At 46.5% G+C, this 25,660-nt stretch overlaps 1 protein-coding gene across 4 annotated transcripts in view; it reads left to right on the forward strand.

Annotated features, from left to right (window-relative positions):
* Positions 1–25,660, forward strand: part of NSDHL (NAD(P) dependent steroid dehydrogenase-like) — a 38,349-nt gene that overhangs the window by 11,713 nt on the left and 976 nt on the right. For all 4 annotated transcript variants that reach the window (XM_054677081.1, XM_016947544.2, XM_016947545.3 and 1 more), the window contains 6 exons: positions 3,685–3,835; positions 7,669–7,827; positions 16,057–16,203; positions 19,886–20,014; positions 23,090–23,232; positions 24,846–24,948. In XM_054677081.1, the coding sequence (XP_054533056.1) occupies positions 3,728–3,835; positions 7,669–7,827; positions 16,057–16,203; positions 19,886–20,014; positions 23,090–23,232; positions 24,846–24,948 (789 nt within the window). In that variant the 5' untranslated portion in view covers positions 3,685–3,727. The remainder of the gene's footprint in view (positions 1–3,684; positions 3,836–7,668; positions 7,828–16,056; positions 16,204–19,885; positions 20,015–23,089; positions 23,233–24,845; positions 24,949–25,660) is intronic.

The raw sequence follows: 25,660 nt of genomic DNA on the forward strand, positions 1-25,660 counted from the left end.
TTCAAGTGATTCTCCTGCCTCAGCCTCCTGAGTAGTTGGGATTACAGGCATGTGCCACCACGCCCAGCTAATTTTTGTATTTTTAGTAGAGACGGGGTTTCACCATGTTGGCCAGGCTGGTCTTGAACTCCTGACTTCAAGTGTTCCACCTGCCTCGGCCTCCCAAAGTACTGAGATTACATGCGTGATCCACCACGCCCAGCCTGTTGAACATCTTTTCATGTGCTTTTTAGCCATCTTTAAAGTAGATCTTCTTTGCAGAAACGTCTATTCAGTCAGAGCTATTCTCAACGTACATTTTAACCCAAGCGTATATCACATGGTGAATTTAGGTGAGTAGGCAGGGGACAGGGGTTGCCTATGGGATCTGACTCATTTGCGCGGCTAGCTCTGGGTACTCCAACCCATAGAGACAGCTAAGCTGTCACCAAAATTCTTATCTGACTCATAGTATTTACAAACTTTAAAATAATTGGTATATAATTGGAGACAAAGGAGATTTTGTTTTGACAAGAGGCTGGTTTGCAAAGAATTGTGTGATTATTGTTTCAGCAGTACAGCTCCGTTGGGGTGAGACATGTTTCTTCTTTCACCTCCTACATCCTCCTCTAGCAAACGGGGAGAGGAATAGGCTCTAAGGCTTCTTGCTTTTGCTAGTCATACAAGGGGACTTGTGGAATTGGCAGCTCTGCTGTTTGGATTTCGGCACTACAAAGGATACTCGTATAGTTTGCTGGGTCTGCTGTAACAGATGACCACAAACTGGGTGACTTAGAAAAGCAGAAATGTGTCTCTCACAGTTCTGGAGGCCACAAGTCCAAAATCAAGGTGTTGACAAGGTTGTGTTCCCTCTGAAGGATCCAGGGGAGACTCGTTCTTCATTGTTTCCGCCTTCTAGTGGCTCCAGGTGTTCCTTTGCTTGTAGCCACATCACTCTAACCTCTGCCTCCATCTTCACATGGCCTCCTCCTCTTCTCCCTGCCTTTCCCCTCTGTATGTCTCTTATAAGACCACTTGTCATTGGATTTAGGGCCTACCAGGCCTCCAAGGACCTCTATTGGCCCATTCTTTTCCTACTTTTCATGCAAAACTTAAGGCTACGGGAGCAGTTAAACTTACTTTTTGGTTCAAGAAGAACTGAATGAAGCATTTGGTGTTAGTCATTATGCTATTCATTGAATGAGGCCAAAGAGGAAATGATTCTTTCCACCCAAGTTTGCTTGCAAGTCCCAGTCTTTCTTTACACTCCTGCCCCATGCTGTCGCTGTACACCTACTTTACAAAGCATGTCCTTGGTTGTTTATTTGTTAGCCAGCATCTAGTTGTTGCGACAACCCCAGGAGTTAGCCTTTAGGCAGGACCTGGGAGCCGTTTCCAGGACAGATAGGACAGCCCCTGCCTGCCCAAGCTTATACCGCATGGCAGCAGATTAGATAGGGGAGAACTAAAGTGGTGGAGAGAGTCCAAAGGCAGCCCAAGAGGAGGCATAGGCAGGAAGACTCCTGCACAGGAAGCCGTGTTACAATGATAATAAAATTAGCTGCCTTGAATGGCGTGTTGACAGGTATTTGACACAATCCTCATAATGACCTTATGAGGCCATTTACTTTACATATGAGGAAAGGCAAGCTCAGTTCTTTTAAATAACTCCCCCGAGGGCTACCTGCTGGTAAGGAATAGTAGCTGGGATTTGAACCCAGGCAGCAGACTCTGGGTTAATTTATTGCCAGCTGCACTGAGGAGTGGCGTGATTTGTGATTTCTCATGTGTAGAGGGGGAGCAGAGGCTTACAAGAGCAGAACTCCACAGGGGTGGGCTTGCTTAGCCCGGCTGGCCTAGTTAGCCTGTCATGCGGTCCTGTCACTGCCCCAGGCACACGCCCCTCAGATCCCCTGCCAGCAGAGGTCAATAAGGCCTTGGTGGGGTCAGAGGCCAGATGTGAGCCATCTCCTTGCCCCTGTAGATGCCATGTGCCTTTTCATTTGCTCACAGTTCCCTGAATATCTGGGGAATCTGGATAAGAAGCCAGCAGTGGGCATTCGTGATTATATCATCACTAAATAACAGTCACTTGCCCCACTGAAGCCCCTGCACCTTAGATGGGATATGCATGTATGCGATGGAGAGCAGTATGGGAGCTCTGGTGGGTGTGCCCACACATGGTAGTCTCATGACCCCCGGCCGATATGTGAGTGCCCACTTTGTGCTGGGCGCTATGCTTCATGCCCAAGTTGCAACAGTGGGCAAGGCTTTGGTGCAAGGTGCCAAAATCCTTGTTCTCTAGCTGCTTTGGTCTAGATACACATTGAGTCCCAGTGAGTTCAATATCAGCCACATGTCTTTCGAATGAACAGTTGACAGGGCCCCTACCAATGTGAAGGGGATTCTGGGATAAAGGGAGGGACAGGGCAGGCACAGAGCTACAGATTGACTTCAATGCATTCTAAAAATGGCCATGACAAGTCAAGTTTTGACATACAGTTTCTTAATAACTTTCATTATGAGTTCAGAAAAATGTTCCCCCAAATGGCTCCTCCAGACATTGAGGGTCCTGCATCCATTTCAAGGCCATTTTGGCTTTCTACATGCCCGTAAAGTCTGTCCCCACTGGGACACATGATCATGCCCATTCGTTAAAAGTGGCAAGGAGTGTAAAATTCGAGGTGTGGGGTTGGATTGGAGCAGTCACAGCAGGTGGAATCCCAGTGCTGCCTGCCACCTCCTCACTGAAGTGTTCTGTGAATCTAGCCTTTCATGAGCAAAGTTAGACTCTTGTCTTGTCGTGGGTTTTGCCATCTCCAGATGTTAGGGGAGCCATGACTAAGTAAATTGGCAACTACCAAGAAAACATGGATGCAAGACCAAATACATCATAGTCAAGTGGCATCTTTGTGTTTGCAGTTCAGTATCATGGGTGACTGAGGAGAGGAGCACCCTAAGGGCTGTCACTAAAGCCGTACTCCTCTGTTTGGCAACGTTGTCGGATTTTGTTGCTACCATCTCCCTGCTGTGAACTGCTGGGTGCCCACCGTACTCTGACCACTTCTCAAGGGCTTCTGATGGCCCAAGATGCTAAGTTCCTCCACGCATCGTCAGGGCGGCTTTAACTTAGCCAAGCAGGAGAGCTCCGTCTCCTATTGCACTCCACTCATCCCCCGTCCCAGCATCCCATGTCCTGAGCTCCTAGACATGAGCCCTTGTGCCCATTTCATTGATGGGAAAACTGAGCTGCAGCAAAGGGAAGTGACTGGAGCAGATCCGTACAGTTCGTGATAGGCCCAGAGCAGGACTCCCTAGGTGTGGGCACTGCCACACCCTAATGAGCACCACAGGGGAAATCCAGGCTGACTGAAGCGTGGGAGAGCCATGGAAAAAGCTACAATGCCAACGACGTTTTTTATGTTGTAACTGATAAGTGAGCTGATTTAACTGGCCTCCTGTGCGCCTCTAATCTAACAGTGTGGTGAATCATAGGCCCAGTCGTTGGCCCCGTTAGCCGGGCATGGTGGCAGACACCTGTAATCCCAGCTACTCAGGAGCCTAGTGTCTCGTCGAACAGCTGTCGCTATGGTTCAGCTATTTGTAAAAACATGAACGGGGGGATGGCATCTGCCCAAAACACTAACAACTAAAGATGTTTTGACTTAGGCAACATTAATGTCTGTCTCTAACTATGTCTTTAAGAAAAGAAAAGTTGATTACAAACGGGACCATATTTTGCTTCGAAATGGAACCAGCAGTTAGCGAGCCAATGAGAGACCAAGTCACACGGACTCATTTGACAGAGGACACTCCCAAAGTGAATGCTGACATAGAAAAGGTTAACCAGAATCAGGTAAGGAGAAAGTTGACACGTGCATACCAACAGGCTGATACTATTTACCTGTGGGTGAAAAATTGTATTTGTACATGTATTAATCAATGTTGGGTATTTTTTATGTAAGATATATAGCTTTGTTTAAGATGTGTCAGTTACTTATTGCTGTGTAACAATATCAGAACACAGTGGTTTAAAAGAACAACCATTTCTTTGCTTATGACTGTGGTTTCGGCTGAGCCCAGCTGGGGTGTTCTTGGATGGTCTCCCCTGGGCTCTTGCATGTAGTTGCAATCACATGGGGACCCCTTGAAGCATATGCTCCCAGGTGGCCTTGCTCACACCTCTGGTAGTAACTGGTGGCTGTCAACTGGGCACCTTGGTTTGCCTTCATGTGGCCTCCAGTAGACCAGGCTGGGCTTCCTAGTGAAATGGCAGCAGTATTTATTAGGCCTAAGATTTAGTGTCACAAGTCTCAGTCTCAGAGAGGACTTGAAGAAATTGTTGAGCCTGGTCGTTGTCAGGCTTCCTGGAGATTCTTCACATCAGTCTGCAAAGGTTTGCTTTGATTGATACTTAATCAGTGCTGCACTTCAAAAATGTGGCTGGGCACGGTGTCTCACACCTGTGAAATCCCAGCACTTTGGGAGGCCGAGACAGGTGGGTCACCAGAGGTCAGGAGTTTGAGACCAGCCAGGCCAACATGGTGAAACCCCGTCTCTACTGAAAATACAAAAAATTAGCCAGGCATGGTGGCAGACACCTGTAATCCCAGCTACTCAGGAGGCTGAGGCAGGAGAATCACTTGAACCCAGGAGGTGGAGGTTGCAGTGAGCTGAGATCACACCATTGCACTCCAGCCTGGGCGACAGAGCGAGACTCTGTCTCAAAACAAACAAACAAACAAAACAAAACAAACAACGTAATTACATCAAGACAAAATGTGTTTATATCAAATGTTAATAGGTTCAAGATCCCTAAGAGGTTATCATGGGCCGTGAAATCACCCTGTATTTGGTGTAGAACTCAGAGTCAAGCCTCCTCTGGGCCTCTGTGGTTGAAGCCACGTGCCATCTGCAGTTCCTCGTTTATGTAAATTTGGGTTTTATGGCTACTTGGCAGCCAGCAAACAAATGTGGATTCCAATGGTTATAGCAAACTGCCATTTTCAGCTAGTTTCAAATTTTTGTGTCCTTCGAAATAACATTTTTTTCTCTCATTAGTGGACTGATTTTATAAGAAGTAAAAGTTCTAAATTTAGACTACTAAAATAAAAAGAACACATTTGTCTTAACTTACTATACGTTCTGCATAAGACCTCTCTGAGAAAAGGGTCCCACTGCTGACAACAAAGCAAAACAAGAAGGGTTGGAAAAACCCAACGCCCTAGACTATTCTGTTATCTCAAGATTCTATTGCAATTAGATTAGTTTGCCTAAATGGTTTTTTTTCTTTTTTTTTTTTTTTGAGATGGAGTCTGGCTCTGTCGCCCAGGCTGGAGTGCAGTGGCGTGATTTCAGGTCACTGCAACCTCTGCCTCCCGGATTCAAGCAATTCTCCCTCCTCAGCCTCCTGAGTAGCTGGGACTACAGGCGCCTACCACCACACCTGGCTAATTTTTTGTATTTTTAGTAGAGGCGGGGTTTCACCATGTTGGCCAGGCTGGTCTCGAACCCCTGACCTCAGGTGATCTACCCACCTCGGCCTCCCAAAATGCTGGGATTACAGGCATGAGCCACCGTGCCTGGCCCCTATTCTTAACACTGTCTCCAAGAGGTTGATCATATAACTCACCTCAGTAACCCATTATGGAGTCTTGCTGTTTCCAGTCTTGAGTTTTATACTTAATTGTTAGTACATGTTCATTCTTGTCCACTGTGGCCGTGAGAAGTAAAAAGTGGTCATGAAAAGTTTCATGTGATCTCCTGTAATCACACAGCATTATAGGTATGATTATCACACATTTGACTTCCCTGGGGTAAAGGCCAGTTTGATTCCCATCACTACAAGGGTCTCCAGGGAACAGCCATTGGCCTACTCATCCCAAACATTATTGATAGAACATTTCAATATCATAAAATAATCCATGTCACATTGTCCAAGAGTAGCATACTGATTAGTCACAATGAAAATCGTGAAATGAAATCACACTGGACTAACAGCAAGGTTGTTTTTTGAAGAGATTAGCAACCTTTTGAAACACCTGTAACTAGAGATGCCAAATGAAATAAACAAGGCAGTCTGAAATCTTTCAGGATGCTTTAGAAACATATCTAGTTCTGACTGTCTTTGGGCTCAGCCAGACTTTTAGTAAACTGCAGAAACCCAGCTTGGGAAACAGGCAGCTCAGAGTTATTCTAAATAGCTACAGTTTGCCTGTACAGCTGACTTGGGAGGAGGGGAGAAGAAAGGGATTGCTAGAAAAGGGATTGATGCGAGTTTTGTGTTTAATTTGGCTATGACTTGAGGAAATATACATCTCAGTCCAGGTGCAAATCATGTAACCTGGTATGATTACATGTGTTTAGGAATAATCAGAATAAAGCCTAGAAAAGAACAGGTTGGGAAGTTAGTTTTGGGTGGTAGAAGAATGGTGAGGCTGATTTTGTTAGTAGATTGCACATGGACAGATGAAGGTAAAGTACAGTGCCAGCTCCAGGTGGGCCTGGTGGAATCCAGTATGAGTGCTGTTTCAGATGGGACACCCCAACTGGGAGGGAGGTGGATCTAGAGAGGATGTCTGGCCCTGGCATCCCTTGAGTCTCTTGCATAGCTCAATTGTGTTGATGTTTAAGGAATAAGTAGGGAGATTTGTTTGTTTTTTAAATCTAGAACATAATTTCTTTAAGATCTTTCATTTCCACAAACCCAAGTTGGATTTACTGTATATGAGCTAAGGAAATCGGAGGTTGTCATCTTAAGGAGGCCCAGATACAGTTTTAGAAAGACCCTAGGGAGGAGGGATATCACAGGTCCTCCTCACAGACACCCATAGCCAGCTTGTCTGGTGTGCAGCAGCCACAGTTTGGCATCAACATCCTGAAATGAGGGTATTTAAGTGCCTGCATGTGCTACTGTGTCCTTTCATTATGCCCAGTCACCAGAGTTGGAATTACCCAAGGAATCGTGTGTGTTGTGGAGGCTGAGACATAAACACCATGGCTCTCCCCATTTCTTCAACTTCCTTGCAGTTCGGAGGAGGGAAAGCAGAGCCCTGGGCTCATCCATCCTCACTGCAGCCCCACCAGGAGATCCCATCAAGGCGGTCTTAGATTTCTAGGCTGAGGCAAGAAGGGGTTGGGCGATGAGCCCAGAGCCACACAGCCCAGCCCTGTTGTGGCCAGAGAGGGAAAGGGACTGACTTTGTCCTGCAAGTATGGAGACTGCTTTCTTCTTTCTGTTGTTTTCAGTGCAAGCTATCAGCTACCAAATGGCTGCCGTTTTGTTTTGTTTTGTTTTGTCCTTAGAGAAGCGCCCAGGGATCAGCTGTCGGGAACAAGAAGGTATCACTGTTTTTTGGGGTATTTTTTAGATTGTCCAGTTTTGGTCGTAGGTGGTTTGATTTCCTTTCACTGAATACAAAGCATGGATCTTGTCATCAAACCCAACCAAAGTCAATCTCAGTGTCATTCGCTATCTCTCTTCCCTCCTTACTGATCCCAGGAGAGAAGGTTAGGGTTGCACTAGTGATGGAACACCAGGATGATATAAAGCTTCCAACTTGGCTCAAGAAGAGTTCCAAACAAACAAGTATATCTGCCATTGCAGTGGCTCATGATATGTAAGTCTGGACTCTGTAGCTTCCAGTCCTCACTACCCTGGTCTTCCCCACCGTTCCTCTCTTTCCACAGGCCAAGAGATGCACAGTGATCGGGGGCTCTGGATTCCTGGGGCAGCACATGGTGGAGCAGTTGCTGGCAAGAGGATATGCCGTGAATGTATTTGATATCCAGCAAGGGTTTGATAATCCCCAGGTGCGGTTCTTTCTGGGTGACCTCTGCAGCCGACAGGTAATGGACCATGCAGCCTTGCTGATTTCCCACGAGCCCACGAAGGGAAACCACGATACTTCCCTTGCTCAGAAGCCAGCCAATTTGTTTGAAAAACAATTGTTTCATTGTGAAAATTTTCAAAGTTATAGGAAAGAACACCACATTTTTACTGCTTAGAATGAATAACCATCATCTCTGTCACAGATACTCAGCTGTGTCCTGGTAGCACAAAAGCAGCCATGGTCAGCACTTAAATGAACAAATGGCTGTGGCTGTATGCCAGTGAAACTTGACTTCAAAAGCCGTCCATGGGCTGTATTGTTCCAACTGCAAAACAAGTGTGTGCTGGGCCACAGGGTCTTGATTTTTTAATTGAGATATAATTCATGTACCACAAATTTCACATTTTTAAAGTGTGCAATTCAGTGATTTTCAGTACATCCACAAAGCTGTGCAACTGTCTCCCATGATCTAACTCCAGAATATTTGTATTACCCCAAAATGAAATCTTGTAGCCATTCCCTCTCTTCCCCTTCCAGCCCCTGGCAGCCACTCGTCTACTTCCCATCTATGGATTGGCCTCTTGTGGACATTTCATATAAATGGAATCATGTAATATTTGTGCCTCTGTGCCTGACTTTTTTCACTTAGCATGATGTTTTCAAGCTTCATCCATGTTGTACGGGTATGAATATCTTGAATTTTATTAGATGGTGCCAAATGGCTCAGCAAAGCTGCTATGTCAATTTTACCTCCATATCCACAGTGTGGCACAAGCCCCATTGCTTCACATCTTTGCCAACACTGGGCATAACTAGACTTTTTGGTGTTGCCATTCTGAGAAGTATGAAGTGGTGCTTCACTGATGTTCAGAGTCACATGTCCTCCCTGACCAAGTAACCAGCCACTCTGCCACTGGGTGATCGGCTTTCAGGCTTCCTCCTGTGTGAAATGTTTGTCTGTGTCCTTTGCCCCTTTGTCTTTGGGGTTACCTTTGCTTCCTTGTTGATCTAGTTGGGATGCCAATCCTGTGCCCGTTGTACTTATTATGGATGGCTTCCCTCAGCCTGTCACTGGGCCCTTATTCTTGGCTTTGGTGTCATTCGCTATATGGTTTGTTGATGAAATATTAAGGCCATTGCTTCCGCTGCAAAGTTACGGTTGTTTTCTCTCCCGTGCTGCTCACACCTCCAGGCCTGGAGATGGGGTAGACATCTTCCATGCTCATCATTGCTGCCTCCGAACCATTCTCCCTCATGCTGCTCTAAGCCTCTCCAGCTTTGAAGAGGATACCCTCAGACTGTACAAACCCCGACACCGTTCCCTCCTTGTGGTGGCCACCCACAGCCGCCTGCTCCCCTTCCCAGTGACTCCACATCATTTCTCAGTGATTTCAGCTCCTTTCTGGCATTATTATTGGTGAATTCAGTGTTCATGTAGATGACCCTACCAATGCCCTCGCCTCTCTCATCCTTGGCCTCCTCTCACCCAATGATGTTGCCCTCCACTCCCCTGTCATCACCAGTAAGCACGTCCTCTCCTTCTCAGTTGCAGGCACTCTACTCTGAGCACTAGCTCCTCTCTGTCCAGCTCATGCCCTCTAGTGCCTCAGCTGTCCCGATTCCTTAACCCCACCCAGACATCCAGCCATGCCCACCGTGGCTCAGCCTGTTCGTGCCTCACTGCCTTTAGTTCCCTGGTCCACTTGTTCGCTTGCATAGTCCTCACCCCCTTCCCCTTTCTCTTCTGGTTGTATGTATCCATAAAGTTTCTCCAGAGAAACACCAGCAGGGGGATGTGTGGAGAAGGGCAAGGAGAGAGATGGGTGGGTGAGAGGGAGAAAGAGAGGTTGAGATTTAATTCACAGAATTGGTTTACACGATTGTGGGGGCTGACTAGGCAAATCTGAAATTTGTAGGGCAGACCAGAAACTCAGGCAGGAATTGATGCTGTGGTCCCACGTTAGAACTTCTTCTTACAGAAACCTCAGTTTCACTTTTAAGGTCTTTGAACTGAGTATATACTGCCTGTCCAGAGTAGCAAGGGTAATCTCCTTACTTAAAGTCAGCTGGTTGTAGATGTCAACCACAGCTACAAAATACCTCTACAGCAACACCTACACTCGTGTTTAATGGAGTCACCGGGGACTAGAGCCTGGCCCAGGTGGCAAATAAATGTGGCCACCACAGTGTACTTCACATTGTAACCCCCACCCTGGTTAAATCTTGCCTTGTGCATGGCCATGGCCCTCAAGCAGACCCTTGGTACCACCAAGCACCATCTCCACAAACCTGCCCACATCCATGTCTCTACTCAGCCTCCCCTGCTGTTCCCGAGGACACCTCATCCCCACCAAAGTGCCCATCCTGGTGCCAGCTGGAAGCCACCTCCTCTTCCCTACCCAGTCACTGCCACCAGGGACCTTGAGGCAACCATATCCGGTGGTTGAATCTCAGTCCTCCTCTGACTTGGCCCTGTAGCAGCATCTGATGCTTTCTTTGCTTGCCTTCTGAGACACCACCTCACTCATTTCTCCTCCTGCCTCACTGATTGTCTCCTGATCACTATCATTTCTAAACTTTGCAGACTCCAGGACTTACTCTCTTTTCTTCTCCAAGTTTAGACAGTGTCGCAGTGACTCCATCCCATCTCATGGATTAATTACTGTCTAGAAGCTGATGTGCTCCCTGCTTGTTATCTCCAACCCCTAGCTCTCTCAGGCATGTGTGTGTGTGTGTGCGTGCGTGTGTGTGTGTCCGTGTGTGTGTGTGTGTGAGCGTATGTGTGTGTATGCCTGCTGGACATCCCTGTTTGGATACCTCATGGACGCTTCAAGCTTGCTACATCCAAAATTAAGCTCCTGCTTCCCTGACGCAAGCCCCTCCCCCACCACAGCAAACCTATTTCTGCTAAGTCTTCTCTATCTCCATAAATGGCCTACTCTGCTTTTCCAGTTCCATCAACCAAAAACCTTAGATTCATCCCTGCCCGATTCCTTTCTCTCTCATGCCCTTCATCCCATCCATCAGGAAATCTTGTTGACTCCACTCAGAATAGATCCCCAATCCAACAACTTCTCACCCCTTCCATTGCTGCCACCCTGGTCCAAGCCACCATCACTCTCTCACCTAGATGTTAGAGGGACTCTTAATGGATAAATCCGATCACACCGCCCTCTGTACAGAAGCCTCCAGTGGCGTCCAGTCCCATGTCAAGCAAACAGAGGCCTCTGTAATCACCCATGAGGCCCTGCACGGCACGTCCCCACTACCTGTCTGGCCCACTTCCTCCCACACCCGCCTCATGGCTCTGCCCCAGGCACACTGGCCACCAACCAAGTTTCTGCCTCAGGACCTTTGCACTTGGTGTCCTTTCTGTCAGGAATGCTCTTCCTGAACCACAGAACTTGCTCCCTAGCTTCCTGTAAATCTCCAGCCACCCTGTGCTAAGGAACAGGCCCCCGCTGGTCTCCCTTACTCTGCTCTAGTTTCTGCATAACACCTGCCAGTACGGACGTCCTCTAGATTTACTTGTTTGTTTGCTTATTTGTCCTGATTGAAACATGATTGACCATGAGCGGATACAGAGCAGAGGAAATCTCTGAAATTTGTCCTCTCTACCATAGAATGTAAACTCCACAAAAGCAGGAATTTTGTTTTTCGATCACTGCTTTGTCCCCTCAAAGGAGACGAGAATCCTTAGCAAGCTTTCACTTCTCTCCAAAAGGCTCCCCCGCTGCCATGCTGTTGTTGCTAGTATATTATTTCAGCTTTCCTTGAGTACAGATTTCAAGGGAACCCTCCAGCATGCCATGTTGTTCTCCAGCTACACTCAACTGCTCAGCCGCAAGCATGGAGAAGGGGCGAGTTGCATTTAACCAGGGTTGGAGTTTACTAGACAAGTTTAATAAAGGGAGAGGGGAACAAGGCAAAGGTGGTGCTGGTGGATCATGAAATCTAAGCTAAGTCCAAGGTCGATGTGATGTGGGTGAAAGACATGGCAGGAGAGGACCTTTTTTATTTTATTTTATTTTTATTTTTATTTTTTTAGACATAGTCTTGCTCTGTTGCCCAGACTGTGGCACAATCTAAGCTCACTGCAGCCTCCGCCTCCCAGGTTCAAGCGATGCTCCTGCCTCAGCCTCCCTAATAGCTGGGATTATAGGTGCCCACCGCCACGCCCGGCTAATTTTTGTATTTTTAGTAGAGATAGGGTTTCACCATGTTGGCCAGGCTGGTCTTGAACTCCTTGTATCAGGTGATCTGCCCGCCTCGGCCTCCCAGAGTGCTGGGATTACAGGTGTGAGCCACTGCGCCCAGCCGAGAAGGACTTTTAAAATGTACTTTCAGCTGCGTGTGGTGGTATGCACTTGTAGTCCCCCAGCTATTTGGAAGGCCAAGGTGGGAGGATCACTTGAGGCCAGGAGTTCAAGACTAGCCTGGACTACATAACAAGACCCCCATTTCTTTTTTTTTTTTAATGTGTTTTTATAGTCAGTAGAGAGAGAGAGAGAGGAGAGAGACAGATATACATATATATAGATAAAGTTTATGTATATATAGTTATATAGTTTTATACACACAATATGTATTACATAACACTTTTTTTTTTTTTTTTTTTTGAGACGGAGTCTTGCTCTGTCGCCCAGGCTGTAGTGCAGTGGCGTGATCTTGACTCACTGCAAACTCTGCCTCCTGGGTTCAAGCAATTCTCCTGCCTCAGCCTCCCGAGTAGCTGGGATTACAGGCGCCCACCACCACCCATGACTAATTTTTATATTCTTAGTAGAGACAGGGTTTCACCATGTTGGCCAGGCTAGTCTTGAACTCCTGACCTCAAGTAATCCACCCGTCTCGGCCTCCCAAAGTGCTTGGATTACAGGCATGAGCCACCGTTGCCACCGCGCCCGGCCCATAACACTTTTAAAGTCACCCCGGTCTTGTGCATCTTTTGTTGCTGACAGGAAGTCTACTCTCAAGCCGGTCGTTGTTCATTTGTAGGTTGTCTGGCTTTCCCTCTCATGTTTTAGGATTTTATTTTTTATCATTTATACTCTGTAGATAATATATCTGGGCCTGAGTTTTAGTTTTGATTTTAAATCTTAACACCTGGTAGGCCTGTGCAATCTGAAGATGAATGTCTTTCCTCATTTCTGGAAAATTCTTCAAAGATTAACTCTACCCCTTTTCTCTCTTTTCTCTCTTTCTAGAAGCCATGCTGGACATATGGTGGTCTTTCATTGTATCGTCTGTCTCTCATCCTCTCTTTCTTGCATTGCTTCTCTTTCTCTTTTTGTACTATTTCATGGGAGATTTCCTCCTCCCCACCTCTGCTCATGGCCAATCGTGTTTCACCTATATTCCTCCTCAGATTATGTTGAAGTCAATCCTAGACATCATATCATTTTATCTGCAAATATTTCAGTATTTGTCTCTAAAAGATAAGGATTATTTTTAAAAACATTGACAGTAGTTCCTTAGTATCTAGCCAGCGTTCAGATATCCCTGAATGTCTTATAAATGTTTTTGTATTATTGTTTTTCCAAATAAGGAACCAAGCAAGATCAAGACTATGGATTTGGTTGAAATATTTAGCTCTCTTTTAATTTACGATTCCCTTCATCTTTTTAAACTTCAGTCTATTTATTGAATAACTGATGTTTAGTAGAAACCACGTTTATGGTGCTGTAGTATTTCCCACAGTCTGGGTTTTGCCGATTACATCCCCATTGCGTTTAACATGCCCTTCTGTCCTCCAATATTTTCTGTATACTGGTAGATCTGGGATGGCGCTGTCCATTAAGGCAGCCATTAGCCACGTGCAACTATTGGGCACTTAAAATGTGGCAAGTCAGAATTGAGAAGCACTGTAAGTGTGAAGTCCACACCAGATTTCAAAAACTACCTACAGAAAAAAGGAATGTAACTGTCTCATTAAAGTTAATTTCACCTTTTTCTTTTTACTTTTTAATGTCATTACTACAAACTTTAAAGTCACTGTGACTTTTATTATGTTTCTACTGGACTAAAGACTTGATCGGACTCTGGTTCACTGTTTCCCTCTGGGGTATTATTACTTCTGATACTCCAATAGTGATAAGCATGCCTAGTGCTCAGATTTGGGTTTCTATATACCATTTCCCATAAAAAGAACTAGGGCTTCTTGGGAAAATTGCTCATTCTAGGACCCTAGGGCAAGGGCAGTACAAAATGAGTCTGGGACATTTTCTTAGCACAAAATGAATGGGGACCTGCCAAGAAAATACAAGAGCCAACTTGAAGGGCTTCCCCTGGCCAAATTTGGGACATTTTGAGCATTTTGAGCCTCTCAAAACATAACAGTAGTGGATGACAATGCATTTTGATTTCAAAAAGAATCCGTGGGCTGGGTGCAGGGCTAGCGCCTGCAATGCCAGCACTTTGGGAGGCCAAGACGGGTGGATCACCTGAGGTCAGAAGTTCGAGACCAGCCTTGCCAACATGGTGAAACCCCATCTCTACTAAAATACAAAAAAATTAGCCGGGCATGGTGGCACATGCCTGTAATCCCAGCTACTCGGGAGAATCGCTTGAGCCCGGGAGGCAGAGGTTGCAGTGAGCTGAGATCATGCCACTGCACTCCAGCCTTGCCGACAGAGCGAGACAGTGTCTCAAAAAAATAAAATAAAAAAGAATCCATGGGTCCGTAGAAATACTGAAAATAACAATTGGGGTCAGGGAGAAGGGGAAGCTCTACAGAGGAATGCCAACTAATAAATGTAAAGGCCATGAATTAAAAGGCTAGACTTAGAATGTCACCATTTTATACCCAGTACATTGATTATTGTTCCAGGCAAGGACTATCAATAAATGCTGAGGTTAATTGGTAGAATTAACATGCTACAGATTACTTATCAATTGCAAAGGAAAAGGTACCTTTTTGATGGCCGGAATCTGGCAGCCATCATCATCACCACGTGCTCCAACTTAATATCACCAAAAGTGGTACAGACTTGCACCTACTGAGGTAATTCCCTGAGAAGGACGCACCACCACTGATGTGGTATTCTTGCCAAAACCATTAAGCCTGAATCTAATCTTGAGGAAACAGACTAATCCAAACTGAAGGACAGTCTATAAAATAACCCAAACCCTTGAAAAATGGCAGCATTAAAATAAGACAGAAAAGACGGGAATTTGTTTCAGATTAAAAGAGATGGAAGAGACCTGAGGACTAAATACTACATGTCATGCGCAATTGGATCCTGGACCCCAAAACAAAAGGCTATAAAAGACATTATTGGGACAATTGGGGGAATTTGAATGTAGACTAATTATTGGATAAGAACATCATATCTGTTAAGTTTCTTGAGTGTGATCATTGTTTTATGGTTATTTAGGAGAATGCTTTTGTTCTTAGGAGATACCTGGTGAAGCGTTTAGAGGCAGCATGATGTCTGCAACTTACTTGACTGGTTTCAAAAAAAAAAAATCATGTGATTGTATGTAGAGAGAGGAAATTGTGGCAAAATATTAATTGGCACATAATTGTCATGTTTGTCACCAAAAGACAATTATGAATTTTTATTCTTGCTTGTGGTCAAGCTGTCCCTTCTTTGCCCAGTGGGAACCTCTTCAGGTTGGCACTTGAGTGCTTTTAACGTGACCCCGGTAGTCTTAGCTAGCTAGCATCCTCACTCTCTGGTACAAGGTGTGCCTGGTTCCTCTTGTGTGTTTCCTGTCCCAGATCTGCAATCAGCCATTTCTCTCAGGAGCTCTTGTTCCTTTTAGCAGTAAATCAAACAGACCTGTTTTAAAAATCCCTTTCAGGTTGCCGTATTGTGTCAAGTTTCACAGGAAGGAATATGCCTGTGTATTGGCTATTTACTGTCTTTAATGGTGTGGAACTTTTTCATGTGATTCATAATTTCTATCTGAGTTCACCTTCCTGGGGAGTTTTACCTCCTAGGTGCCTGCTCTGAACCACCCAAAAGGATGTTGCCTCTGTGTGGATCCCACAGGCTTCTCATGCCCCAAACCCCTTTTGACTGGGGACTAGTTAGTGGGGAGAAGGTGATTAAAGGGACAACTTGGTTTCCATCCCATGTACTTCGGTATCATTGATTCTTTTATGAGAATGTACTTCCATATTGATTATAGAATTATAAGACAAGGAACCTACAAGCCACAGGTTGGAGGGTGAAAACATGAGAATGCCATTGACCTGTCAAAGCAGGAATGATTATTTTGTCTTTCTTTGCTTTTCCAGGATCTGTACCCAGCTCTGAAAGGTGTAAACACAGTTTTCCACTGTGCATCACCCCCACCATCCAGTAACAACAAGGAGCTCTTTTATAGAGTGAATTACATTGGCACCAAGAATGTCATTGAAACTTGCAAAGAGGCTGGGGTTCAGGTAAGGGGAAGGCTGGAGTGAGTGCTGTCAGGAGCACATGATGGCCCTTTCTAAGGGTGCAAGGCCGTAGTTCTTGCAGTCTCCCTGGGCCTAGGCGGGGTTGCTTCTTAAAGTGTTGGGAAGATCTTAGAAATGAAGCCCTTGGAGTCACTGGAGATGGTGAAGGTCTGCTTGCCAAGGCTGATTTGAGATGTAATATTCTAACTGCACACAAATAGAACATCTGAGGACCTCAAGCCTATTAGCCTTCAGTTAAAGAGCTGCAGAACTTAGACATTGCTTATATTTTTATTGTGATAAAATATATATCACATACAATTTACCATCCTAACCATTTTTAAGTGCGGAGTTCAGTGGCATTAAGTACACTCACAATGTTGTATAGCCATTACCACCATCCATCTCTAAACCTTTTTCTTCTTCCCTAATAAAAACTCTATACCCATTAAACAGCAACTCCTCAATCGCCCTTCCCTACCCAGCCCCTGGCAACTACCCTTCTACTTTCTGTCTCTATGGGTTTGACAACTATAGGGACCTCACAGAAGTGGACTCATGTAGTATTTCTCCTTTTGTGTCTGGCTTTTCACCGAGCATGATGTCCTCAGGGGTCATCCATGTTGTAGCATGTGTTGGAATGTCCTTCCTTTTTCAGGCAGAACAATATTTCACTGTATGGATGGGCCACATTTTGTTTATTCATTCAGCCATGGATGGACATCTGTGTTGTCTTCACCTTTTGGCAATTGTAAACAATAGTGTTATGAACACAAGTGTACAAATATCTGTTCAAGTCCCTGTTTTCAATTCTTTCAGGCATATACCCAGAAGTAGGGTTGCTAGATCATATACTAGTTCTACGTTTAACCTTTTGAGGAGCCACCACATTGTTTTCCAGACCTTGCTTATATTTTAAAAGAAAAGCAAACTGTGTTTACCCTTAGCCAATAGAAACGTGTTATAACTCAGGCCTGAGGGGATACGAATTTTCTGCCCATCATAGCTTGCTGCATTGTTACCAATCCTCCTGGTTCTTAGAATTGTCTTTATAGGACTCCAGCCACTGGCTAAAACAGCTCCCTGTCAGCTCAGTATCCTGACCCTCACAGGGATGCATGCCACAGGTACTGCATAAATTAAGAGAAAAACTTGAAGCAAGCCAAGGGGTTCCTCTCCCAACAACCTGTCCTGGCACTGTTGGCTGGTCCGCAGCATCCTCAGCCAGCCCAGCAGGGTTGGAGCTCTTCTGGGCTTGGGCCCTGGAAAAGATCACTTATAACTGACCCCTAGCAGTTGACAAGATGCTTTGCCCTGCTGCAGTTTTCACCTAATTAGCTCCTCGTTGGGTGACTAGGGGCTAAACGATGTCTCTTTGCTAGTAAATGGGAGAGGTGGGGTCAAAGCAGATTCTCCAAGTCCCAGACTCTGCACTCAGCCATGCTGATGTAACTGGAGCCCTGGGAAGGGCCCTGCTGCTCTTTGTTAAATGGAAGGTTGGGGGCATACAAAAAAGATTTGCGCCCCAGGTGTGGCGGCTCACACATGTAATCCCAGCGCTTTGGGAGGCCAAGGCGGGAAGATCCCTTGAGCCAAGGAGTTCAAGACCAGCCTGAGCAACATAGCAATACCCCACCTCTACACGAATTTTTAAAAGCCAGGTGTGGTGGTATGCACCTGTAGCCTCAACTGTTTCGGGACGCTGAGGCAGGAGGATCGCTTGAGCCTAGGATTTTCAGGCTGCAGTGAGCTACGATCCCAACACTACACCCCAGCCTAGGCAACAGAGCAAGACCTTGTCTCTTAAAAAAAAAATTAAAAAAACAACAAGATTTGAGAATAAAACAGCACCTCTCCACTCACCACAGCATTTAAGAAACAACATTACTGGCATGTGTAATGTGTGCCCATCCTCGATGCCATTGCTCTCTTCTTGTAGCCATGGATAGCAATTCTGAATTTGGGTTTATTTCCATTTGCTCCATGTGTAACCAATATAAAGTATTGGATTGCATGTTATAAGATTTTATACAATGATATCTTATTGAACAGATCCTCCTGCAACTTGCTTTTTTCCCCAATGTTATGTTTTTCTTTATTCATCTTGGCATATGTAACTCTGGTTTATTTACTGAAGGGGCAGAGTGGCTTAGTGGGTAAGAGTGCAGAAAGTGATTGCTGTGTTGTATTGAGGGAACATTTTCCAACACTGAGATCAAAAGATTATTTAACGTACTTTTTTTCCTCAAAGGTTTTAAGTGTTGCTTTCCACATTTCAGTCTTTAATCCACCAGGAATTTATGTTTGCATATGGTGTGAGATAGAGATCTAACTTTCTTCCATGTGTATAACCAGTTCAGTGCCATTTATTGCATAATCCATCCTTTCTGCATCGCTGCACACCATCTGCAGCATGTCTTAGGTGTTTGTGTCTTACATGGGCCTGTTCCCAGGCTCTCCCCTCTGCCCCATTGACCTCCCTGTCTGCCCATGCAGAGAAGCTCTGCCTTTTTAGGATAAGTCTCAGTGTACCGTAGATAAATCACACCCCCAACCAATTTCTTCAAACTTCACTTGGCTATTCTGAGCCCTTTGTTCTTCTACATATGTTTGGCTTAACCAGTTCCTTGCTAAAGCCAGCTGAGATTGCTGTTGTAATTGTGTTGAACTTGTAGGTAATTTTGGAGAGAATTGACATCTTTCCCATATTGAGTGTTCCTGTCCATAAATATGGGATATGTTTCTGTTTATCTCGCTCTTTAATGTCATCAATAGAGTTTTATACTTTACTTCGTAAAGATTTTGCATATCTCGTTAAATTTATTTGTATGTACTTCGTTTTTTGTTATTTAATAACTTTCTATTACATTTTCAGTTATTGCTAATATATAAGACTAGTTAATTTTTGTATATTGATTTTTAATTCAGCAACTTTGCCAAATGCTAATATTTTCTACATATTTGCCTGTGTTTTCTGTGTAGATTTTTCTCTCATCTGTAAGTGATGGAAGTTCAGTTTCTTTTCAAACCATTATAAATTCGTGTTTATCTTACCCTACCACTCTAGCTAGAGCTTCTCATACAATGTTGAATGAGAATGGGAACGATATGATTCACGCTAATGGTGTTCAGTGTTGGATGAGCTTCTCTTAACCAGCAGGCTGGACACTGGGGACCCTCATAAGAGAACATCTTCCTTTAGAATAGCATTTCTTAAGAGGTCGTGTGGTGTGTGTATTCCTATGTGTGTTCACGTGGCCAGGTCACTATCAGAATAGCCAGTGATCTTTTTCAGACATCTTCCTAGAAGTTTGCGGGCTGCCCTTCACTTACAACAGAGAATCACTGTCATAGTGAGATACCATGAATGAAAGTCTATTCTATCTCTCAGGTGTGATGGGATAGAAAAAATGTGTTATCCCTTGTTTTGAAACCAAGATCTCTTGATTCTTGGTTAGAATGTAATACATAGTGTGTCTGGAATCCACATAGCTGCAAAAGATGGTGATCTTTGGATTATTTTAAGAAGGCATGAAAAGCAAAGGCATTGCAGTAAATAATTTCTTCAGTGCCTCGAATGCGAGGGCAGCAAAGGGATGCCCCTGATTCTCTTTCATACAGGATCATGCACTGTTTGAATTGTGATAATTTCTGACTTTTATTTTTTCTGACCTTCCTCTGTCAGAAACTCATTTTAACCAGCAGTGCCAGTGTCATCTTTGAGGGCGTCGATATCAAGAATGGAACTGAAGACCTTCCCTATGCCATGAAACCCATTGACTACTACACAGAGACTAAGATCTTACAGGAGAGGGTATGTACCTTGGAACTGGTTGAGTGAGCAGACTGAAGGGTTTAGAATCCTAAGAAAAATGTTTATGAACTTATGAAGTTTGTATTCTGAGGCCTACGTACCTGATTTGAGATGTAAAATTTGTGGGTGAAATTAAATTTAAAAATACTGTGAGAGGCCGGGCACGGTGGCTCACGCTTATAATCCCAGCACTTTGGGAGGCCGAGGTGGGTGGATCACCTGAGGTCAGGAGTTCGAGACCAGCCTGGCCAACATGGCGAAACCCCATCTCTACTAAAAATACAAAAATTAGCTCAGCATGGTGGCAGGCGCCTGTAATCCTAGCCACTTGGGAGGCTGAGGTATGAGAATTGCTTGAACCTGGGAGGCGGAGGTTGCAGTGAGCCGAGATTGTGCCATTGCACTCCAGCCTGGGGGATAGAGAGAGAGACACTGTCTTCCAAAAAAAAAAAAAGTTACTATGAGAACAGCTTTATGTGGCCAGACACTGTTCTGAGTGTTTTCCAGGAGTATTTTCCTTGTTTAAAGGTCACAATTATCGCATCATCACCAGATTATAGATGAAGACTGTGGTGCACAGATGCACAGAGAGGCTCAGAACCTTTCTAAAACTGTGCAGCTAGGAGGTGGCTGACCCCAGGCAGTCTGTCTACAGAGCTTACAGCCCACCCTCAATGCCATGGGAGCTTCCTCGCCTGCTATGGGAATTTACAGCAGTTGCAAGCGTGCAGACAGGAATCAGGCTGGAGGCACCTTCCTAGTGGCACTCTCACCCCCTCCCTTACTTAGAAAAACAAACAATGGAAGGATCTTGCTTTATTTTAAGGAAAAAGTACTTTTCCACTTGGCAAAACAGCTTCATCAAAGGGCACCTGATTTTAGTATGGTTGGATTCAGCCACGGTCGCTACCAAGCCTTCAGGCTGCTGGGGCTGTGGGGCCCCTGACAACTGCTAGCTGCAGATGGGGATTGTCACCCTGAGGCCATCCTAAGCTGCAGGCCAGGAGTGCTCCTGAGCCTGGGATAGCTCGTCTTAGCTGGGTAGCTGTGAGTATACCCCTCCCAGGTGTGTGCAGTGTATCACACCCACTGAGGTTTTCTCGCAAAGCCGGTACATGCTGAACTGGAGCTGAACACTGACCTGGCTACCTGAGAGCCAGCTGCCTCCTGGCTGTTTGCCGTATTTTTTTTTTTTTCTTTTTTGAGATGGATTCTCACTCTGTTGCCCAGGCTGGAGTGCAGTGGCACGATCTCGGCTCACTGCAACCTCCACCTCCCAGGTTCAAGCGATTCTCCTGCCTCAGCCTCCTGAGTAGCTGGGATTACAGGCGCGTGCCACCATGCCCGGCTAATTTTTGTATTTTTAGTAGAGACGGGGTTTCACCGTGTTGGTCGGATGGTCTCGAACTCCTGACCTCATGATCTGCCCGCCTTGGCCTCTCGAAGTGCTGGGATTACAGGCGTGAGCCACCATGCCCAGCCTGTCTGCTGTTGCTTCAGCTCAGAAAGTCCTGGCAGAACTGGTCCACAGGGAGACACAAGGGCCACCCAGACCAGGGGTGGAGGCTTGAACTTTGGCAAGCCACAGTCCTGGCTCCAGACTATGCTGTCTCGCTCCTTGGAGCACTCATGTGCTCGAACTTGGCCCAAGGAGTACTAAAGCCTCCCTGCGCCTTGCAGGCAGTTCAGTCACCATGGAGACCCTGTGTATTCTCAACCCAATATGCCCGATACTGATTGCCACCAGAGCTGAGCCCATCTAGGCTCAGGAGCTTCAAATGATGGCCTTGGCCCAGACCATCAGTGTCTCGCTTATATCAACTTTTGGGTTCTCAACTGGAAATAAGCAAAGCCTGCAGATGACTCCAGCAGTAACTCACCAGAAGCCTCCTTTCAGCCGAGGTTGACATCCACTGTTGGCTTTATAACCTTCCTACTGATCATAAACCAAATATGATGCGGAGCTAGGACTCCTTCACCTCTCTTCCCTTTAGTAGTAGAGATGAGCCTTGGTGGAAGCCATTTGAGGGTTTATTTATTCATTTCCTCCATCGCTGTGGGGACCAGAGGCCTGGCGGGAAGAGGAGGGCCAGCTCTGGGAATCTGTTGAGAGGCAGCTTTTCCATTGTTGAGTTGCTTAAGATCACTGGGGCCAAAACATAGACCAGCACTTTGCTACCATAGAGTAGAAGAAACCCGAGGTGACATGACAGCAGGAACCGTACTTACCAAGCATACAGACACGCACTGAAGCAACTCACATGGGCCATCTCGTGTAATTCGCATGCAACCTTTATGATCACCACTTTTACCCACGATAAAACAAATCCTTTGGAAAGTTTTGTTACTTTTGAGGCGAAACCCATTTCACTGTGCTTTAGACTCTTGAGTTCAAGTTTGTCCATGAAGTCACACAGAAGTCACCCTTTCCTTGCAGTGGCAACAGGAGCACTGGCTCTGGACCAGGCACTGCTCTGAGGACTTTACATGTCTCGGCCTCCTTTGCCCCCCAGCTGCTGGCCTGTTTCTCCCCAGGCATAGTCTTCAGACCCTTCACCTTCTCTGACCCTCTTCTGGGCCCACTTGGGTTTCTCAGAGCCCTCCCCTCGGAGGTGATACTCAGAATTGCCTGGAACAGACCCGGCCTGGTGGAAACGTGGGTGGCACATGCAGTTCAAGTCACTGGAGGCTCACGGCTAACTTGTTTGCCAGAACCTTTGGACGTTTTCCACAAACTGCTGCCGAGGCTTGTCTTCTGGCAGTGTTGGTGGATTTTAGCCTTTGAACCCAAACCGGGGCCTTCTGATTTGATCTTACCAGTTTTTGCCCAGCTGTCTGTCCTGCATTTTCAGATTTTGGTGTGAGGGTGGGTGGGGTAGAGAGGTAGCCCAGAATTATACCAGCCACTGATGTAGGTTGTCAGCTCAAGGCAGACCACTGCTCAGTGGCCACATGCCAGCAGAGTGTGTCATCTGTCTGTCCCCCACGAGTGGTGCTTCTCACCCAGTGAGGCATTCTCTTGGCTTGGGCCTAGGAATTTGCAATGGACGTGCCCCTTCTCCCACTCTCCTCCAGGCAGTTCTGGGTGCCAACGATCCTGAGAAGAATTTCTTAACCACAGCCATCCGCCCTCATGGCATTTTCGGCCCAAGGGACCCGCAGTTGGTACCCATCCTCATCGAGGCAGCCAGGAACGGCAAGATGAAGTTCGTGATTGGGTGAGTCAGCCCACAGCGGCTCTTCCCTAGTCCTTCCTGGTCCATGCTCGCATTCAGAGAGCACTTGGCAGGAGCCACATGGCATTGTAGCTCTTTTCTTATGTGACTGTCTTGGTCCATGCAGGCTGCTGTAACAAAATACCTAAGACTGGGTAACAAACAACAGACAGGTTGGAGGCTGGGAAGTCCAGATCAAGGCGTTCCCAGACTGGGTGTCCATTGAGGCCCTGTTCCTCATGAGTGGCACCTTTTCACCATGTCCTCACATGGTGGAAGGGGCAAACAGGCTCCCTTGGGCCTCTTTTATGAGGACACTAATCCCATTCCCGAGGGCAGAGCTCCCATGACCTAATCACCCCCTAAAGGTCCCTCTTCACAGTACCATTGCACTGGAGGTTAAGTTTCAACATATGAATGTTGCGGGGATGCAAAGATTCAGGCGATAGCAGTGACCTTGTCCACTGTCCTCTGTATTCATTTCTTGTAGTTGCCATAACAACCTGCCACAAAGTAAGTGCTTAAAACAACAAATGGATTGTGTCACATTTTGGGAGGCCAGAAGTCCTCAGTTAAGATGTTGGCAGGGCTAGTGTCTTCTGGAGGTTCACAGGGAGCGTCTGTTCCAGGCCTCTGCCCTAGCTTCTGCTGGCTTCCAGCCATCCTTAGCATTCTGTGCTAGGAGAGGCATCACTCCTGCCTCTGCCTCCCTTTCACATGGCTGTGTTCCTTGCTTTCTGTGTCCAAATTTCCCTCTTATAAGGACATCATTCCCTGGATTTAAAGCCCACCCTACCCCAGTATGAGCTCAGCTTAACTAATTGCATCTGCCGAGCCCCTATTTCCAAATAAGGTCACATTCACAAGGTCCGAGTGGACAGAAGCTTTGGGAGGATACTGTTCAATCCAGTGTACCCTCTCAGGTAGGCTGGGAAGGTATTTGTGACCCTGTTTGGAAATTGAAGAAACCGTGACTCAGAGGGAAAGCAATGGGCCCCGGGTCAAAGGCCAGGGCTTGACTCTCCTTGCATCTGGGAAGGCAGGTGGGGGCATTACTTTTCTCCTCGGGGAAAGTGCAGGTGGAGGGGCCTCCACAGGGGACAACAGTGTGGCTCTCTCCCAAATAGGCCTTCTCTTCCTTCATTTCCTCCTTTTCTCCTCTCTCTCTTTCTTCCTTTTTCCCTCTGCCTTGCCTTCCTGTTTCTCACTCAGCCTCACTGCTACCCTGACTTGTCACCTTGAAGGATTACAAGGAGACTGACTGGTCAATAAATGGGAGACCAGAGCAAGGCGTTGGCCCCGTGTCTCCTGGGAAGGGGCTGAAAAGCTGCTACCCAAATCGGGACAGGAGAGACAGCACCAGTGTTGGCCATGCTGGAATGGGTGGGCAGGTCCCCCAGCTTTCAGATTCCACTAACCCTGAAGACCCAGGAGTCCCGGCCCAGTGTACATCTTTAACCAGTACAGGCATCCATGACTGCCTGGGCTGGCCTTGCCAAGTGAGGTGGCAGCCATTCTGTAGGTCACAGTCTCTCAAATGCCAAGACTTGGGAGTGGCCCTGGCCTTCGTGCAGGGGCTCCCAGCACATATTCCATCATCCCTTGTGCACCTGCAGAAATGGGAAGAACTTGGTGGACTTCACCTTTGTGGAGAACGTGGTCCATGGACACATCCTGGCGGCAGAGCAGCTCTCCCGAGACTCGACACTGGGTGGGAAGGTAAGGCCTGCTGCACCGGTCCCTGCACAGGTGCCTTTCTGCGGGTTTCTTCTCCTTGCCATTGGATTTGCTGGCAAGTTGCTCCTGTGATCCTGTATCATGGGGGATCTGCCTTAGGACCCCCTGTGCCAAGATCAAGCCCCTCTGATAGAGCATGTGGTGTCACTGCAGCGTCACATCACTTGGGCGGCCAAATTTGGAGAGCTGATGAGCTGGGATTGAACAGACATTCAGGTCACGGTCATCTATGGTCCCCTGACCTGGCTGCCCACCTGTTGGCATGGCTCCTTGTGGCAGGAGCCCACGTAGATTGGGCAGGGTGCTTGCTCCTCACCCTTTCTCCCACTCATTCCTCAGGTCTCTCCCTCCCTTGCTGTTTGGTCCTCTTTTATTCTCCTGAACCTCTGCCGTTTTCCCACTGATAACCTTCAAATAAGTTGGGAATAGGGTGGGTGTGGCATTTTTTTTTTTTTTTTTTTTTTGAGACAGTCTCACTCTGTCACCCTGGCTGGAGTGCAGTGGCGCGATCTCGGTTCACTGCAACCTCCGTCTCACTGGTTTAAGCGATTCTCATGCCTGAGCCTCCCGAGTAGCTGGGACTACAGGCACATGCCACCACGCTCAGCTAATTTTTTGTACTTTTAGTAGAGACGGGGTTTCACCATGTTGGCCAGGCTGGTCTCCTGACCTCAGGTGATCTGCCCGCCTCTGC

The sequence above is a fragment of the Pan troglodytes genome, chromosome X (assembly GCF_028858775.2).
Source record: "Pan troglodytes isolate AG18354 chromosome X, NHGRI_mPanTro3-v2.0_pri, whole genome shotgun sequence".
NCBI lineage: Eukaryota > Metazoa > Chordata > Mammalia > Primates > Hominidae > Pan > Pan troglodytes.